The sequence below is a fragment of the Nerophis ophidion genome, linkage group LG10 (assembly GCF_033978795.1).
Source record: "Nerophis ophidion isolate RoL-2023_Sa linkage group LG10, RoL_Noph_v1.0, whole genome shotgun sequence".
Lineage (NCBI taxonomy): Eukaryota > Metazoa > Chordata > Actinopteri > Syngnathiformes > Syngnathidae > Nerophis > Nerophis ophidion.
Window position 1 is genome coordinate 4,688,037 of NC_084620.1, and position 18,142 is coordinate 4,706,178.

The following is an 18,142-nucleotide window of genomic DNA, read 5'->3' on the forward strand; positions in this document are numbered from 1 at the left end:
ACCCACACTGGTTTAAATGTAACTTAGATATTGGGTTTCACTATGGAAAGCGCTTTGAGTCACTAGAGAAAAGCGCTATATAAATATAATTCACATTGACAATTGGTGAAATATAATAGATCCAATTTGACTATAAAAACAAACTTTTTTTTTTTTAACATCTTGTTTGCCTCAGGTGCTCTCCCTTGTGGACTTGACGCGTTATTGCACAGGTGTGTGCATCCAGATCGCCGCCCACCTGCGCATCCGAGTCTTCAGCATCACACCCCCTGGGCCCACCCACCACGACTGACATCTTGCCCGGCGGGAGGAAGCGGGGGGGAACGCAGACCTCTCCCCGCTCCTGAAAGCAGACGACGAGAGCCCGAGCCTTGACCAAGTTACCACCTCCGCCTAAAAGTAACTACAGTGGGGAAAAAAGGTATTTAGTCAGCCAGCGATTGTGCAAGTTCTCCCACTTAAAATGATGACAGAGGTCTGTAATTTTCATCATAGGTACACTTCAACTGTGAGAGACAGAATGTGGGGGAAAAAAATCCAGGAATTCACATTGCAGGAATTTTAAATAATTTATTTGTAAATTATGGTGGAAAATAAGTATTTGGTCAACCATTCAAAGCTCTCACTGATGGAAGGTTTTGGCTCAAAATCTCACGATACATGGCCCCATTCATTCTTTCCTTAACACGGATCAATCGTCCTGTCCCCTTAGCAGAAAAACAGCCCCAAAGCATGATGTTTCCACCCCCATGCTTCACAGTAGGTGTGGTGTTCTTGGGATGCAACTCAGTATTCTTCTTCCTCCAAACACGACGAGTTGAGTTTATACCAAAAAGTTCTATTTTGCTTTCATCTGACCACATGACATTCTCCCAATCCTCTGCTGTATCATCCATGTATCCATTTTGGTGTAAACTCAACTCGTCGTGTTTGGAGGAAGAAGAATACTGAGTTGCATCCCAAGAACACCATACCTACTGTGAAGCATGGGGGTGGAAACATCATGCTTTGGGGCTGTTTTTTCTGCTAAGGGGACAGGACGATTGATCCGTGTTAAGGAAAGAATGAATGGGGCCATGTATCGTGAGATTTTGAGCCAAAATTTCCTTCCATCAGTGAGAGCTTTGAATGGTTGACCAAATACTTATTTTCCATCATAATTTACAAATAAATTATTTAAAATTCCTACAATGTGAATTCCTTTTTTCACATTCTGTCTCTCACAGTTGAAGTGTACCTATGATGAAAATTACAGACCTCTGTCATCATTTTAAGTGGGAGAACTTGCACAATCGGTAGCTGACTAAATACTTTTTTGCCCCACTGTATGAAAACACCACCAAAGAAAAGTAATGCTCCAAAACATCCCCAAAAACTAACTTCTCTTAAATACCAAATTATTTTGATACTTTTTTCATGCATAGTGATTGACTTATGAAAACAATCAAAATATTTAATAATTATCCAATAAACATGTCTAAATTTGATCAATCAGGGTTTGAGAAAAGGCCCAAAAATTGGCAAGTGATTTCCAAGGAGGTGTTTAGTGTACGGGCTACACGTGAAACGGTGCACGTTTATGCGCAAACCGACGATGAGTATTCAAACCTTTTTTTTTCTTTTGCATCTCATCGCCGTTGACTTATAAAGTTGACTTATAAAGCGTAAACGCGCGACCTTTTCTGCTTTCTTCTCCCTAAAGGGCTAATGGGACATTCATGATGTTGTGATTGTACAGCTTAAAGCCGCCTTAAATGATTCTGTTGTAATTAAAAATGATGAATATTCAATACCAAACAAGTTTGTATGTGTTTTCCACTGAAAAGCTGCAATGCAGAACCTTCCCTTTCATTGCTCCTTAGAAGGTCCAGCGTGCAGATGAATCACTGACTTTGAATGCATTTTACTCATATGCTTTTTTTTTTTATTATTCATGTTGACGGGGATACAAACAGATTTCCTTTGGTCTCCTGTGGCACCATTTTTATGTTTAAAGGTTAAATATGCTTTTCGTGGATTTTAATCTGCACTGTAAAAAAAAAAACAAGTGGTGCTGTTTTTTCATTTAAAGTAAAGCACTGTAAAAACAACCGTATATTTTATGGTACAATTCTGGCAATTAATAAGTGGTACAGCTTTTGTACTTACAGTAATTCACTGTAAAAAAAAAAACAAAAAAAAAACTTGTAGATTTAACAGTTAAAAAACTTCAGCTTTGTCACCATAATTTTAATTTTTTTTGGTAAAATTCTCCTTTTAACGTAAAATCTATTGATTTTTTTTTTTTTTACAGTGTGGAAAACATCTCTTCCTGTTTCTATGTTGGAAACTATGCATTAAAAAGTACAAGCTTCATTTTTTCACCGTTCAGTAACATTGTACCACAAATTTTTGCTAACAATTGTGTGTGTGAGGGGGGGGTGTTTGTAATAAAGAGGTTATTTTTCATGCATTTTGTGGTTCTGTTCTGCATGCACAAGAAGTCAAAACTCCAAAAGATGGACAAGTTGACATTTTATTTCACGTGGAAGATTACGTCGAGCGAGGCTGCAGTCCGACTCCATGGCAACAGTTGGCGGCCAGAATAAGTTAAAGAGCGAGTCTGAATTTCAGACATTAGCGAGTCTGCTGAGTCCCACGGGGACGCGCACACAGACGACTAAGAAAGCTGCCGCGTCCGTCACAACACTTTTGTACCGATTGAACCAAACCACATTTGTCTTATAAAATATGAACTAAGAAGGCACTTCAAGATCCCACATCGTTAAAGACATAATTATTCCAAGTAAACAACTTTAAAATCAAGTCTGAGCGGTAAAAAAAAAAAGAATTAGTTGATTCATCCTCATCTTGAACTGTTTCACCCAACAGCTCCAAACCCAAAAGAAATTAGCGGAAAATTCTTCATCCTATCAAAGCACTTGGTCTAAGATCTGAAAAATGCCCAGCGGCCAAGTTTGGAGTGTTTAAAGTCTTCAGAGGCGTGTTCGTGTCCTTGAGGAATTCTATATTCTCAAAATTGGTGGATCTTCTCCGCGGAGCAGGACGGGTGACGACGACAACGACAAGGTCTCCGTTTAAACTCTCTCGGGGTTGTCGTCCTTGGTCACTTTGCGACGGGGGAACAGCTTGCGCTTTAAGTGGATCAGCTGCAGGAGAACAGAATGAAGTACGCAAGAAGACGAGTGTCAGGAGACATTTGACACCTCTGAGCGCACGCTGGAACCGATCCCAATGGCGATTTAATATCGCCATGAAGATATCAACGCTTGTGGAGGAGGGAGGAGCCTGACACATTCTAGACTGGGTTCTTCTCTTAAGGCAGTGTTTTTCAACCTTTTTGGAGCCAAGGCACATTTTTTGCGTTGGAAAAATGCGGAGGCACACCAGCAGCAGAAATATCTAAAAAAACGAAACTCAATTGACAGTAAAAAGTCGTCGTGGCGATAGTTGGTTATGACTTTAAAGCGTAATTATCACTATTGCTCTTGTCTCAAAGTAGGTGTACTGTCACGTCACACTGACTTATTTGGACTTTTTTTTGCAGTTTTCCTGTGTGTAGTGTTTGTTCTTGTCTTGCGCTCCTATTTTTTGGGGTATTTTCTTGTAACAGTTTCATTTCTTCCTCTGAGCGATATTTCCCGCATCTACTTGGTTTTAGCAATCCGGAATATTTCTGTTGTTTTTACCCTGTGATGAGGTGGCGACTTGTCCAGGGTGTACGCCGCCTTCCGCCCGATTGTAGCTGAGATAGGCTCCAGCACCCCCCCGTGACTCCGAAGGGAATAACCGGTAGGAAATGGATGGATCATTCTTCTTTGTGGGGACATTTGAACGGCGTCTTTGCTCCGCAGAAAGTCTTTGCTGTCGTCCAGCATTCTGGTTTTGTTTACTTTGTAGTTCAGTTTTCGTTTTGTTCCGCATAGCCTTCCCTTTTCTTAGGGGCACTTACCTTTTGTTTATTTTTTTGTTCAAGCAATAAATACCTTTTTTACCTACACACTGCCTCCCGCTGTTTCCAACATCTACAAAGCAATTAGCTACCGGCTGCCACCTACTGATATGGAAGAGTATTACACGGTTACTCTAGACAACACATCATTTACAGACTACAATTACTGGTTTGCAAAAAACATTTTTTTACCCCAAATAGGTGAAATTAGATCATCTCCCACGGCACGCGGCACAGTGGTTGAAAAACACTGTCTTAAGGTGACCCCCACCCCCCCCCACGCCTCTGAGGAGACACCAGACACGGTCAGGCTAAAAGCTCCAGGTCAAAAACGGCCCTGAGTGGGATTCGCGTCTGTCTTTTTTTGGCCACAAAGTCGGTCGAAATTGCGCAATCAGACTCTGCCGGTGTCGTCTCACATGCTGTCTTTGGTTTCAGCCAAGTCAGGTCCTGGCGCTGCCCGGGCACACATGAGACGGACTAAAGTCCCTGTGCGGAATTTTTAGCAGCGGGGGCCCCGGGATCATAACTGCGGCATGAATCATGGAAATGAAGGACGCGAGGACACTGACCTGCTCGGCGAAGAAGGAAAGGACCGTGAAGGCCACCAGCGTCACCAGGACACAGTGGGTCCAGAACTTCAGCTTGTCGCGGTAAACCCGCCTGGGGGGGAAAAGAAAAGGATCCCGTTAGATCAGCTGTTGTCAATTTGGATGTTGATTGACAGGTGTGAGCGGTATGGAGGGTGATGTGGTGAAACATGCAGGAGGACGGCAGGTCAACACGCTGACATCACCCAACAACATCCAGGGTGGAGCTGATGAAACGCTCCTAACGTGATGATCTGCTGAGGATCTCGCGGCTTGATCTGAGGCAACTTGTCTAATTTTAAAGCCTCCTTGTGTGCTCTCAGAAGAAAGACGCCCCTTGAAGAAAAGTAGCGTGGGCCTGAAGACGTGACCCCAGTCCCCCCCGCCCGGTGACAAGCTGACAACATTTGGGCCAGCGTGCTGACAGACTCTTGGAGCGACTTAGTTGCTGAAATGTTGCTGACAGAGCGATTGATGACTCCACCAAACAGCCAGATTTTCACTGCTGTGGCTTTGTTTGTACAACAAACAACAATTAACATTTTTCTACACACTTTTTCTATGATTTCTTTACCTTTTTCTACACATCTTATTTGATGATTTCTATATATTTTTCTACAAATACTATTTTATAATTAAAAAAAAAAATTCTACACTTTTTTCCTTTTTATTGCTATACATTTTGTACACTTTTTTCCATTATCTATATACATTTTTTTTTTAATTTGTGTACATTTTTCTACGTGTTTTCTGTGTTATTTGTACACATTTTTCAACATGTTTTTGCAAAATTTGTATACATTTTTCTACATGTTTTTGTATTTGTATACATTTTTCAACATACTTCTGTATTATTTGTATACATTTTTCTGCATGTTTTTGTATTTTTACACACTTTTTTACATGTATTGTGTTGTTTGCACACATTTTTCAACATGTTTTTGTATACATTTTTCTACATGTTTTTGTATTACTTGAACACATTTTTCTACATGTTTTTGCATAATTTGTATACATTTTTCTACATGTTTTTGTATTTGTATAAATTTTTCCACATACTTCTGTATTATTTGTATACATTTTTCTACATACTTCTGTAATATTTGTATACATTTCTATCCATGTTTTTGTATTTGTACACACTTTTCTACACGTATTGTGTTTGCACACATTTTTCTACATGTTTTTGTATTTGTATACATTTTTCAACATACTTCTGTATTGTCTGTATACATTTTTCTACATGTTTTTGTATTTGTATACATTTTTCTACATCTGTATTATTTGTATGAATTTTTCTACATGTTTTTGTATTTGTACACACTTTTCTACATGTATTGTGTTGTTTGCACACATTTTTCAACATGTTTTTGTATACATTTTTCTACATGTTTTTGTATTACTTGACCACATTTTTCTACATGTTTTTGCATAATTTGTATACATTTTTCTACATGTTTTTGTATTTGTATACATTTTTCAACATACTTCTGTATTATTTGTATACATTATTCGACATACTTCTGTAATATTTGTATACATTTCTATACATGTTTTTGTATTTGTACACTTTTTTTACATGTATTGTGTTTGCACACTTTTTTCAACATGTTTTTGTATTTGTATACATTTTTCTACATATTTTTGTATTACTTGAACACGTTTTCATTCATATACATTTTGTTAAAAAATGTGTACATTTTTCTACGTGTTTTCTTTGTTATTTGTACACATTTTTCTACATGTTTTTGTATTTGTATACATTTTTGACGTACTTCTGTATTATTTGTATACATTTTTCTACATGTTTTTTATTTGTACACACTTTTCTACATGTATAGTGTTTGCACACATTTTTCAACATGTTTTTGTATTTGTATACATTTTTCGACATATTTTGTATTATTTGTATACATTTTTCTACATGTTTTTGTATTTTTACACCCTTTTCTACATGTATTGTGATTGCACACATTTTTCAAAATGTTTTTGTATTTGTGTACATTTTTCTACATTTTTTTGTATTACTTGAACACTTTTTTATTCATAAACTTTTTTTAAAAAATGTGTGTACATTTTTCTACGTGTTTTCTTTGTTATTTGTTCCAATTTTTCTACATGTTTTTGTATTTGTACACACTTTTCTACATATTTTTGCATAATTTGTATACATTTTTCTACATGTTTTTGTATTTGTATACATTTTTCGACATACTTTTGTATTATTTGTATAAATTTTTCTACATGTTTTTGTATTTGTATACATTTTTCGACATACTTCTGTATTATTTGTATACATTTTTCTACATGTTTTTGTATTGTACACACTTTTCTACATGTATTGTGTTTGCACATATCTTTCAACATATTTTTGTATTCGTATACATTTTTCTACATATTTTTGTATTACTTGAACACGTTTTTGTTCATATAAATTAAAAAAAAAATGTGTGTACATTTTTCCATGTGTTTTCTTTGTTATTTGTACACATTTTTCTACATGTTTTTGTATTTGTATACATTTTTCGACATACTTCTGTATTATTTGTATAGATTTTTCTGCGGCCTGGTACTAATCGGGCCACGGCCCGGTGGTTGGGGACCACTGCTGTATACTATTTGATATGCAGCTCATTATTTTGTGACACTTATTGAAATATCTTTTGTGACATCATGCACAAGTGCACTTTATTTAATTTTTAACTATTGTAGTGGCGTTCTGTACAAAAAGTGCACTTTAATTTAGTGTTGTTTTGATATGTCACCTTAGTGACATCATTCACAAAAGTGCACTAATAGCTTGTTTTAAAATGTCTCTGACAATCTTGCAATTTCTGTTTGGAAATGACATGAAAGTTTGTGCCACCGCTTAATAACTGTTTAATAAATACAGTTTTGGTCAATTGACTTAATTGTGATTTCCTTCTCTGCATGAAAGTTTGAAATGAGCATATATTAATGCTGTATGAAGAAGAATGTTTTAATGTAGACACATAGAATCATCATACTGCTGTGATTATATGTATCATTCAAGGCTAAGGCAAAATATCGAGATATATATCGTGTATGGCGATATGGCCTAAAAATGTTGAGATATTAAAAAAAGGCCATATCACCCAGCCCTACACTTATCTCTTGGTGTTGTTTCACGTGTAGCAGCTAGCTGAATGATTAGCTAGCCTGCTCCTGCTTGCTTTTACGTTGTGTGTGTGTAACATGTGTAGCCTTGACCCCCAGTGATATTGCATGTATGAAATGTAGTTCAGGATTTCTTTAAAACTGGAGGCACCTCAAACTTATTTTAATGCAATGATTATGTCTCGCTTTTAATATTGTATAACAAGTTGGTCCCAGGCAAGCAAAATCACACTGACGGCACTGTAAACCTTACACAAACAATCCCTTAAAATCCTTGACCGAAAACCACAACACCACCATCTGTTTAGTCCTTCAAAAATAGACAGTTACATTTTGACAAGATTCAAAGGTTAGCATCAATACGAATGTTCCATAGAATCCTATTAACACAGCACCAGCGCCACTTAAGCACTTAGTAAAGTTTACATCTGCTGTGACAACTAGAAACACACCAGCCTCCACCAGGGGGAAGCGTAGCATACCCAGATGTAAAACCTCTTTTGCACAATCAGCCTTTTAATATAAAGGGAAAGGAAGGACCTCGCAACAAACTTGAAGTCATAAAGATTATTCTTCATTCACAGTCAAACTTAAAAAGTGGCTTTGGCGCAATCAAAGCTGCTCCCACGGTCACTAAGGTGGGCACTATGATGGACCCACATGTCAACTTAATGTGTATTACATTTATGCATGAGAGCATTTTGTTGTGAGTTGTGTCTGTTGACATCATGTTTTTTTTTTTTTACAAATGATGACAGATGTATTGTCTATGTGTGATTATGTAAATGAGGTGCGTTTTTAATGTATATGTATGTGTCAATGAAAGGGAATTTTATGACCGTTTTTAATTTGATTATATGTTATAGTATAATTGTATTGTTATAATTTTATTTCATGTTATTGAATATTTTTAATTTAGGTATGCAGGGACTGAAGATGGAAATTAGCTATATACCGTATTTTTCGAACTATAAGTCGCAGTTTTTTTCATTGTTTGGCCGTTGGTGCGACGTATATTCCGGAGCAACTTGTGTGTGAAATTATTAACACATTACCGTAAAATATCAAATAATATTATTTATCTCAATCGCGTGAGCGACGAAGAAAATGTTCGCTATCGTCACAAACGTCAGCAATCGTCACTCACACACCAACCAATAAGAATTCGGCGGGCGTGGGTCATGGCAGAAGTGCATTGTGGGTCATGATATGCTAACTGCTATACGCTATACGCTACTGCCGGAGCTATTAAAATGGATCACATCAACATTGGCGGTAACTTATAAAAACTGAGAAGGGCAGAACTAAAATGGCACCGAAAAGGAAATCATATAGAATAGAATAGAAAGAGAATACTGCAGATTACAAGATGGACGTAGTGAAATTTGCTGCAGAGAACAGCAATCGAGCAGCAATAAGAAAGGACGCAAGCGGGGCGCATACCAGAGTCGACACAGAGGAAGAAGATTTCATCGGATTTAACAATTAGGAGTTATATTGTTTGGTAAACGTATAGCATGTTCTATATCCATCCATCCATCCATCATCTTCCGCTTATCCGAGGTCGGGTCGCGGGGGCAGCAGCCTAAGCAGGGAAACCCAGACTTCCCTCTCCCCAGCCACTTCGTCTAGCTCTTCCCGGGGGATCCCGAGGCGTTCCCAGGCCAGCCGGGAGACATAGTCTTCCCAACGTGTCCTGGGTCTTCCCCGTGGCCTCCTACCGGTTGGACGTGCCCTAAACACCTCCCTAGGGAGGCGTTCGGGTGGCATGCTGACCAGATGCCCGAACCACCTCATCTGGCTCCTCTCGATGTGAAGGAGCAGCGGCTTTACTTTGAGTTCCTCCCGGATGGCAGAGCTTCTCACCCTATCTCTAAGGGAGAGCCCCGCCACACGGCGGAGGAAACTCATTTCGGCCGCTTGTACCCGTGATCTTATCCTTTCGGTCATGACCCAAAGCTCATGACCATAGGTGAGGATGGGAACGTAGATCGACCGGTAAATTGAGAGCTTTGCCTTCCGGCTCAGCTCCTTCTTCACCACAACGGATCGGTACAACGTCTGCATTACTGAAGACGCCGCACCGATCCGCCTGTCGATCTCACGATCCACTCTTCCCTCACTATGTTCTATATGTTATAGTTATTTGAATGACTCTTACCATAATATATCACGTTAACATACCAGGCACCTTCTCAGTTGGTTATTTATGCCTCATATAACGTACACTTATTCAGCCTGTTGTTCACTATTCTTTATTTATTTTGAATTGCCTTTCAAATGTCTATTCTTGGTGTTTGGTTTTATCAAATAAATTTCCCCCAAAAATGCGACTTATACTCCAGTGCGACGTATATATGTTTTTTTCCTTCTTCATTGTGCATTTTTGGCCGGTGCGACGTGTACTCCGGAGCGACTTATAGTCCGGAAAATACGGTACCTATAATCTGGTGCAGAACATATCTGCACATAGCAGCATATACTGATTCAGGTTTAGTTGAGGACCTACCATTCTTGGAGCTCATCCATGTGCAGGAAGCGGTTGCGGTACTCCTTAGGCAGCTCGAACTGGGACGGCAGTGGGAACATAGAGTCGTAGAAGTCCCTCAGCACAGCCTTTACCGTAGCAGCGTCCTTATGGGCATGATCAATGTTGTCATTTAGACAGACAAATTTCCTGTGGGAGGAAGAAGCAAAGCTGTTCAACGGAGGAGAAGGACGAGTGTTGCACATGAATCTTTAATAGAACAAAGAAGACACTACCTGGGATTCTTCCGGATGTCATCTAACTGGCCGACCACATGCGACACGTTGGTCCGGACCATCTTGAACGCGATGTCTTCCTCGCCCTTGATCTCAAACCTTCAGAAGAAGCGTACTTTTAGTGATAGCAGCAGAGTATTTTACCAGTGAGTGTTACTTCCGTAGGTCTCACTTGTACTTGTTTTTGTCTACGAAGGCTTTACGAATGCGATCCGTGACGGACTTGCAGTGCAGGATGAGGCCTTTGGTGACCGGCGGCTGGAGATGATGAAAACACCACAAAAGTTGATTGGAATATTTGTATTTTTCTAGGAGGTGCTGGCAGCTCACCATGCTGTGATCGTAGTAGGCCTCCTGTGTGGGGTTGACCAGGTGGAGCTGGGTCAGGTTCCACGGCAGTGTCTTTGAGCAGTTGATCAACATCTGCTCCAAACCTGTCAAATCCTGAAAAAAGGAAAATCGTCACTAGGGATGGGCGATACGGCCTAAGATCTACATCGTAATTATATATTGCAGCCGACTGCGATATATATTAAAAACAGGTTACAAAGGTTTCTAATTTAGCTGCTGACGTAAAGTATGCGGTAACAGAACTCATCATTTCCAGTTGAGTTATTTTCTCAAAACAAATATTAATATACTAACTAATTTACTGTTAACGGCTGACTGCTTTCTGTTGTAACATGTTTCTATCTACAACTCTGTTAAAATGTAATAAGCACTTATCCTTCTGTTGTTTGGGTGTTTTACATTAGTTTTCGGTGATTATACTAATTGGTAATTACTGTACAGGGGTAGTGTTGGTCATACCCAAGCTTAAACTCATACTTCAAACTTTCGAGATCATTGAAGGATTCAATTTTTAATTACAATTATTGTCAGACAATTATAATTGTCAGTGTAACGATATCAATTAAGTATTCAAATTATTTCCTTTTTTAATTGCAAAAAATAATTTTGGCTTATATTTCCTGAATTCGTAAACAAAAACAACAAACAATTATTTTTTATGATGATGCTTTGATTGATTGATTGAAACTTTTATTAGTAGATTGCACAGTACAGTACATCTTTCGTACAATTGACCACTAAATGGTAACACCCGAATAAGTTTTTCAACTTGTTTAAGTCAGGGTCCACGTTAATCAATTCATGGTACAAATATATACTATCAGCATAATACAGTCATCACACAGGTTAATCATCATAGTATGTACATTGAATTATTTACATTATTTACAATCCGGGGGGTGGGATGAGGAGCTTTGGTTGATATCAGTACTTCGGTGATCAACAATTGCATCAACAGAGAAATGGACATTGAAACAGTGTAGGTCTTATTTAGTAGGATATGTACAGCCAGCAGAGAACATAGTGAGTTCACATAGCATAAGAGCAAGTAAATACATTAAAAGTAGATTTGATTATTTACATTAGGTTATTTATAATCCGGGGAGATGGGATGTGAATGGAGGAGGGTATTAGTAAAGGGTTGAATTTACATTCATATACTTTGTCGCCCAACCTTGATAACGTTCAAAGGCTTTAGCTCAGTGCTTAAAATGCTTTTTTTGTATCTTCCTACAGTGTGTAGCGTAGCATTTTTAGCTAGTCTTTGTCCTCTATTCCGCCAGTGATATAGATAATTGTAAGAAACACTGTTGATTTGTTGCCATGGAGGCGACGTTTACTGATTTAGAAACTGCACTGTGGAGGACGCAGTAGTTCGCTTGTTGCTGTCAAATTTGCGGGACACAGCTAGAATGTCATCAACATGCATTATCACAATGTGACCAGAGTATTAAAAGGGTTATCGTCGACCAAATGCATAACATGTACATCGTACATCCCAAACTTTTACTCCATGTCGTCACCTGGAGGCTGAGCGGCAGCTCGTGGATCCTTGTGGCGAGAGTCCGAATCTCACGGTCTGACAAAATGCCGGAGTGGTCGGTGTCAATGTCGTCAAACACCTCCGAGACGTTAAGCTGCTGCTGAGTGCTCATCAGGAAGTAAAAGTAGGAAAAGGCAAACTGCATGTCTTCCGGGTGACGCACACGGTGAGCAGACGTCCTGTCAAACTCATCAGGGAATCTGTGGACAAAAGAGGCTCGTCTTTAGAGGTCGGCCCCTCAAGCAAGGTCCCCGCCAGAAGCTCCAACACTCACGTGTCCTGCAGCTCTTGCATGACCAGCCTGTCAATCATATGAGGCATGTGTGCAGGGACCTTGCGGGACGCAAAGCCAAACTGGCGGTTCAGCAGCTTGTTGACGTGGCGCAGCGAGTCGGCAAACGTGTCCAGTAGCTTTCGGCCGGCGGCATCGCCGTCGGTGTCGTACGTCAGTGCCATCTGCAGGCGCTCTTCTTCCTGTTTCGAACAAGATGTAACTTTGTTTAACATTCCATTTAAATAGGAACAGCGTTTTCAACTGAAAGGTAATGTATTTTTGGTGACAGTGGCGTGGCCAGGCGCCGGTATCAAGATGACATCATCATTTGATTTCCAGAATTGGTTATGATGCATGTACTGTATTTCTAAAACAAAGTTATACATATATTTAAAGACATATACCTACTCAGTGCCCTAGTGGTTAGAGTGTCCGCCCTGAGATCAGTAGGTTGGGAGTTCAAACCCCGGCCGAGTCATACCAAAGACTATAAAAAAAATGGGACCCATTACCTCCCTGCTTGGCACTCAGCATCAAGGGTTGGAATTGGGGGTTAAATCACCATAAATGATTCAAGGGCGCGGCACCGCTGCTGCCCACTGCTCCCCTCACTTCCCAGGGGGTAATCAAAGGGATGGGTCAAATGCAGAGGACAAATTTCACCACACCTAGTGTGTGACAATCATTGGTACTTTAACTTTGACTTAACATAACTAGCTTTTTATTATATAACAACCAGAAACGCCGCCGGCTTCGCTGGGCCCGAGCTCATCTAAGATGGACTGACGCAAAGTGCAAAAGTGTTCTGTGGTCTGACTAGTCCACATTTCAAATTGTTTTTGGAAACTGTGGATGTTGTGTTCTCCAGACTAAAGAGGAAAAGACCCAATCCAAATTGTTGTAGGCGCACAATTTAAAAGCCAGCATCTGTGATGGTATGGGGGTGTATTAGTGCCCAGGGCATGGGTAACTTACACATCTGTGAAGGCACTATTAATGCTGAAAGGTACATACAGGTTTTGGAGCAACATATGTTGACATCCATGCAACGTCTTCTTCATGGACGCCCCTGCTTATTTCAACAAGACAATGCCAAGCCACATTCTGCACGTGTTACAATACCGTGTCTTTGTAGTAAAACAGTGCGGGTAATATACTGCCCTGCCTGTAGTCCAGATATGTCTCCCGTTGAAAATGTGTGGCGCATTATGAAGCGATAAATACCACAACAGAGACCCCGGAGAGTTGAACAATTTAAGCTGTGCATTAAGCAAGAATGGGAAAGAATTGTACCTGAAAAGCTTAAAAACTTGGTCTCCTCAGTTCCCATACGTTTACTGAGTGTTGTTAAAAGGAAAGGCCATGTAATACAGTGGTAAAAATGCCTCTGTGCAAACTTCTTTGCAATGTTTTGCTGCCATTAAATTGTAAGTGAATGATTATTTGCAAAAAAATATATGGTTCTCCGTTTGAACATTAAATATATTGTCTTTGCAGTGTATTCAATAATATAAGTTGAAAAGGATTTGCAAATTATTGCATTCTGTTTTTATTTACAATTTACACAACGTGCCAACTTCACTGGTTTGGTATCCTCCTCCCTGTGTGTCTGCACTAAAACATAATGTCTAAAGACTGTTAGCCAATAGTTCTCCCTTGGTTAAATAACCAAACGTAAAACTAACGTTTAGAGAACACGTGCATTCATGAATTACCCACATACTAATCATGATGCATTGGAGAATTTATCTATTTCCCCAACTCTCGTTTTAGACGTATATTATAAATCATAATATGACCCCTTAAAGCAGGGGTCTCAAACACGCGGCCTGCGGGCCAATTGCAGCCTGCGAGACGTTATTTACGGCCCGCACCTTAATATGAAAATGTAATGATGGTGCGGCCCCCAAGCTTTATATGAATGGCGCTTTACAGCGTCATACTTATATATCCTGGATTTTTCGGGGACACTCCCAATTTTCAGTGCCCCTCCAGGGGTAATCATTCTGCCGAATTTCACCCAGACAACAATGTTACGGGGCACCGTGGAGGCAATGCCTTTAGCGTCCGCTACAACCTGTACAAACAGCATGCCAGTCCAGCCACATGTTGTATTTGGCTTCTGTAGATGCACTAAGCGACTGCAAGACATACTTGATCAACAGCCACACAGGTCACACTGATGGTGGCCTTATAAATAACTTTAACACTGTTACAAACATGTGCCACACTGTGAACTCACACCAAACAAGAATGACAAACACATTTTGGGAGAACATCCGAACCGTAACACAACATAAACACAACAGATCAAATACCCAGAATCCAATGCAGCCCTAACTCTTCCGGGCTACAATATACACGCCTGACCCCCCAACCCGCCCCCTATTGTAGCCCGGAAGAGTTAGGGCTGTGTAGGATTCTGGGTATTTGTTCTGTTGTGTTTATGTTATGTTACGGTGCGGATGTTCTCCCAAAATGTGTTTGTCAATCTTGTTTGGTGGGGGTTCACAGTGTGGCGCATATTTGTAACAGTGATAAAGTTGTTTCTAGGGCCACCCTCAGTGTGACCTGTATGGCTGTTGATCAAGTATGTATTGCAGTCGCTTCCGTGGGTCTGCAGAAGCCTCATACAATATGTGACCGAGCCGGCACACTGTTTGTATGGTGAAAAAGCGGACGAGACGGCAGGTTGGAGAGGACGCTAAAGGCAGTGCCATCTAGGCACGCCCTTAATATTGTTGTCCGGGAGAATGATTGCCCCGGGAGATTGTCGAGAGGGGCAGCGATATTCGGGTGTTTACCGGAAAGATCGCGAGAGTTGGCAAGTATGTTGCTAGGGCGAGAAAGCCATTCAAAGAAGGTGAATTCATTAAAAAGTGCATGTTAGATTTTTTTAAGAAATCTTTTCTTGCGGCCCAGCCTCACCCAGTTTTTGCATCCAGTGGCCCCCAGGTAAATTGAGTTTGAGACCCCTGCCTTAAAGGCTACACTTACCTCCAGGAGGTCATGGAAGTACTTATTTTTCTCCCAGGGCAAGAAGCCTCTGTCAGCGGGGACAAAGTGTTGGAGCCGCCTACCCACTGGAGCAGCACCAGGGGTCTCTGCTTGACCCTCAGTGCTCTTGACTTTGGTAATTCGGCTCAGTAGCTTGGAGGTTTTAGGCCGTTCCACAGCGGGAAGATCAGGATGCAAGTTCTCAACAGGTACTGGAATGAAATGAATGTTACGTTTGTCTTGTCCAACCATGATCCCCTCATTATCTTTCCGAGTTGTCGCCTGCTGGGATCTGAGCAGCTGAGCCTTGGTGATGTTGTACCCCTTTAAGGTAATATCCCCCCTGAGAAGTTTCTCAGCCAGCTTCTGAAGATCGCTGCGCACAGCAGCTGGAAGGAGCGACTCGTTGACTGCGGGAACTTCGATGATGGACTGAAGTTCGTTGGGTTGCCTCATTTGGATCTGAGGACCCAGTTTGTCTTCGGGTATGTCTGAAAACAAGAACGGCGGTTCTGTGGTCGTGGTGGGCTTTGGGCTGAAACTGTCCTTGCTGGTCTGGGACTTGTTAGCTTGAGGTAGCTGACGTGTGTCGACAGCCACGTTGAAGCTCATGGTAAATGCTGTGTTGTCCTCTTTTTCGAAGGTGAGGTTGTACTGGATCTGAGTGGCGTTGTAGTTGGCGTTGAGCAGCAGGTGAATGGTTTTCCACTTGTTGGCCACAGAGGTGTGCCTCACCACCGCATTGTCTGTGACGTGTGCCTCCGAGATCCGGTGAGCCAGTCTTTCAAAGCCAAAATAAGGTCTGATCTCTCCTACTGGGAGGGTGTACATACTCTGGTTTCTCAGCAAAGTGACGCGGTGCAGCTCTCCGAAGTGGTCTGCAGCATAGATCAATAAAATCGAACTGATAATGAAACAATTCTGAGCAGAACCGCTAATATTTGCTTCAATGTCACCTGTGCCGCAGTCGCCCACGTCGTAGCCGCAGGAGAGAACGTTGCAGGCTTGGTCACAGAATTTGTCCGCCAGCCAGGAGGTGGCGCAACCTTGATTACAGTACGAGACTCCACTCGGGCCACCTTGCCCACCGGCAAACTGCCACAACGGCCCACCAGGTCCACCAGGTCCCCCGGCACCGATTCCACCTGCAAACCTGCTGCTCCCTGCAGCCCCTTATACAAACCCCGTTTCCATATGAGTTGGGAAATTGTGTTGGATGTAAATATAAACGGAATGCAATGATTTGCAAATCATTTTCAACCCATATTCAGTTGAATATGCTACAATGACAACATATTTGATGTTCAAACTGAAACTTTTTTTTTTTTTTTTTTTGCAAATAATCATTAACTTTAGAATTTGATGCCAGCAACACGTGACAAAGAAGTTGGGACAGGTGGCAATAAATACTGATAAAGTTGAGGAATGCTCATCAAACACTTATATGGAACATCCCACAGGTGTGCAGGCTAATTGGGAACAGTTGGGTGCCATGATTGGGTATAAAAGCAGCTTCCATAAAATGCTAAGTAATTCACAAACAAGGATGGGGCAAGGGTCACCACTTTGTAAGCAAATTGTCGAACAGTTTTAGAACAACATTTCTCAACGAGCTATTGCAAGGAATTTAGGGATTTTACCATCTACGGTGCGTAAAATCATCAAAAAGTTCAGAGAATCTGGAGAAATTACTGCACGTAAGCGATGATTATTACGAACCTTTGATCCTCAGGCGGTACTGCGTCAAAAACTGACAGTGTGTAAAGGATATCACCACATGGGCTTAGGAACACTTCATAAAACCACTGTCAGTAACTACAGTTGGTCGCTACATCTGTAAGTGCAAGTTAAAACTCTACTATGCAAAGCCAAACCCATTTATCAACAATATCCTGAAATGCCACCTAAGATGGACTGATGCAAAGTGGAAAGTTGTTCTGTGGTCTGACGAGTCCACATTTCAAATTATATTTGGAAACTGAGGACGTGGTGTCCTCCAGAACAAAGAGGAAAATAACCCTTCGGATTGTTATAGGCGTAAAGTTCAAAAGCTAGCATCTGTGATGGTATGGGGGTGTATTAGTGCCCAAGGCATGGGTAACTTACACATCTGTGAAGGCACCATTAATGCTGAAAGGTCGAACCAGGGTTTGGAGCAACATATGCTGTCATCCAAGCAACGTTATCATGGACGCCCCTGCTTATTTCAACAAGACAAGTGTTACAACAGCGAGGCTTCGTAAAAAAAGAGTGCGGGTACTTTCCTGGCCCGCCTGCAGTCCAGACCTGTCTCCCATCGAAAATGTGTGGCGCATTATTAAGCGTAAAATACGACAGTGGAGACCCCGGACTGTTGAACAACTGAAGCTCTACATTAAACAAGAATGGGAAAGAATTCCACTTTCAAAGCTTCAACAATTAGTTTCCTCAGTTCCCAAACGTTTGTTAAGTGTTGTTAAAAGAAAAGGTGATGTAACACAGTGGTGAACATGTCCTTTCCCAACTACTTTGGCACATGTGTCAGCCATGAAATT

The 18,142-nt window shown here is 40.9% G+C and overlaps 2 protein-coding genes across 6 annotated transcripts in view; one reads left to right on the plus strand and one right to left on the minus strand.

The window, feature by feature from the left end:
• Positions 1–2,448, plus strand: part of chpt1 (choline phosphotransferase 1) — a 29,915-nt gene extending 27,467 nt beyond the window's left edge. Inside the window, exon 8 of the mRNA XM_061912131.1 lies at positions 176–2,448. Coding sequence (XP_061768115.1) covers positions 176–292 — 117 coding nt within the window. The 3' untranslated portion in view covers positions 293–2,448. The remainder of the gene's footprint in view (positions 1–175) is intronic.
• A 53-nt stretch (positions 2,449–2,501) lies between these two features.
• gnptab (N-acetylglucosamine-1-phosphate transferase subunits alpha and beta) overlaps positions 2,502–18,142 on the minus strand; it is a 48,271-nt gene continuing 32,630 nt past the window's right edge. For 3 of the 5 annotated variants that reach the window (XM_061912128.1, XM_061912126.1, XM_061912130.1), the window contains 10 exons: positions 16,565–16,780; positions 15,609–16,486; positions 12,612–12,811; positions 12,318–12,537; positions 10,774–10,887; positions 10,616–10,701; positions 10,444–10,542; positions 10,190–10,357; positions 4,525–4,615; positions 2,502–3,149 (listed from right to left, as the gene is read on the minus strand). In XM_061912128.1, coding sequence (XP_061768112.1) covers positions 3,078–3,149; positions 4,525–4,615; positions 10,190–10,357; positions 10,444–10,542; positions 10,616–10,701; positions 10,774–10,887; positions 12,318–12,537; positions 12,612–12,811; positions 15,609–16,486; positions 16,565–16,780 — 2,144 coding nt within the window. In that variant the 3' untranslated portion in view covers positions 2,502–3,077. The remainder of the gene's footprint in view (positions 3,150–4,524; positions 4,616–10,189; positions 10,358–10,443; positions 10,543–10,615; positions 10,702–10,773; positions 10,888–12,317; positions 12,538–12,611; positions 12,812–15,608; positions 16,487–16,564; positions 16,781–18,142) is intronic. The other 2 variants (XM_061912127.1, XM_061912129.1) reach the window with 1 other exon arrangement.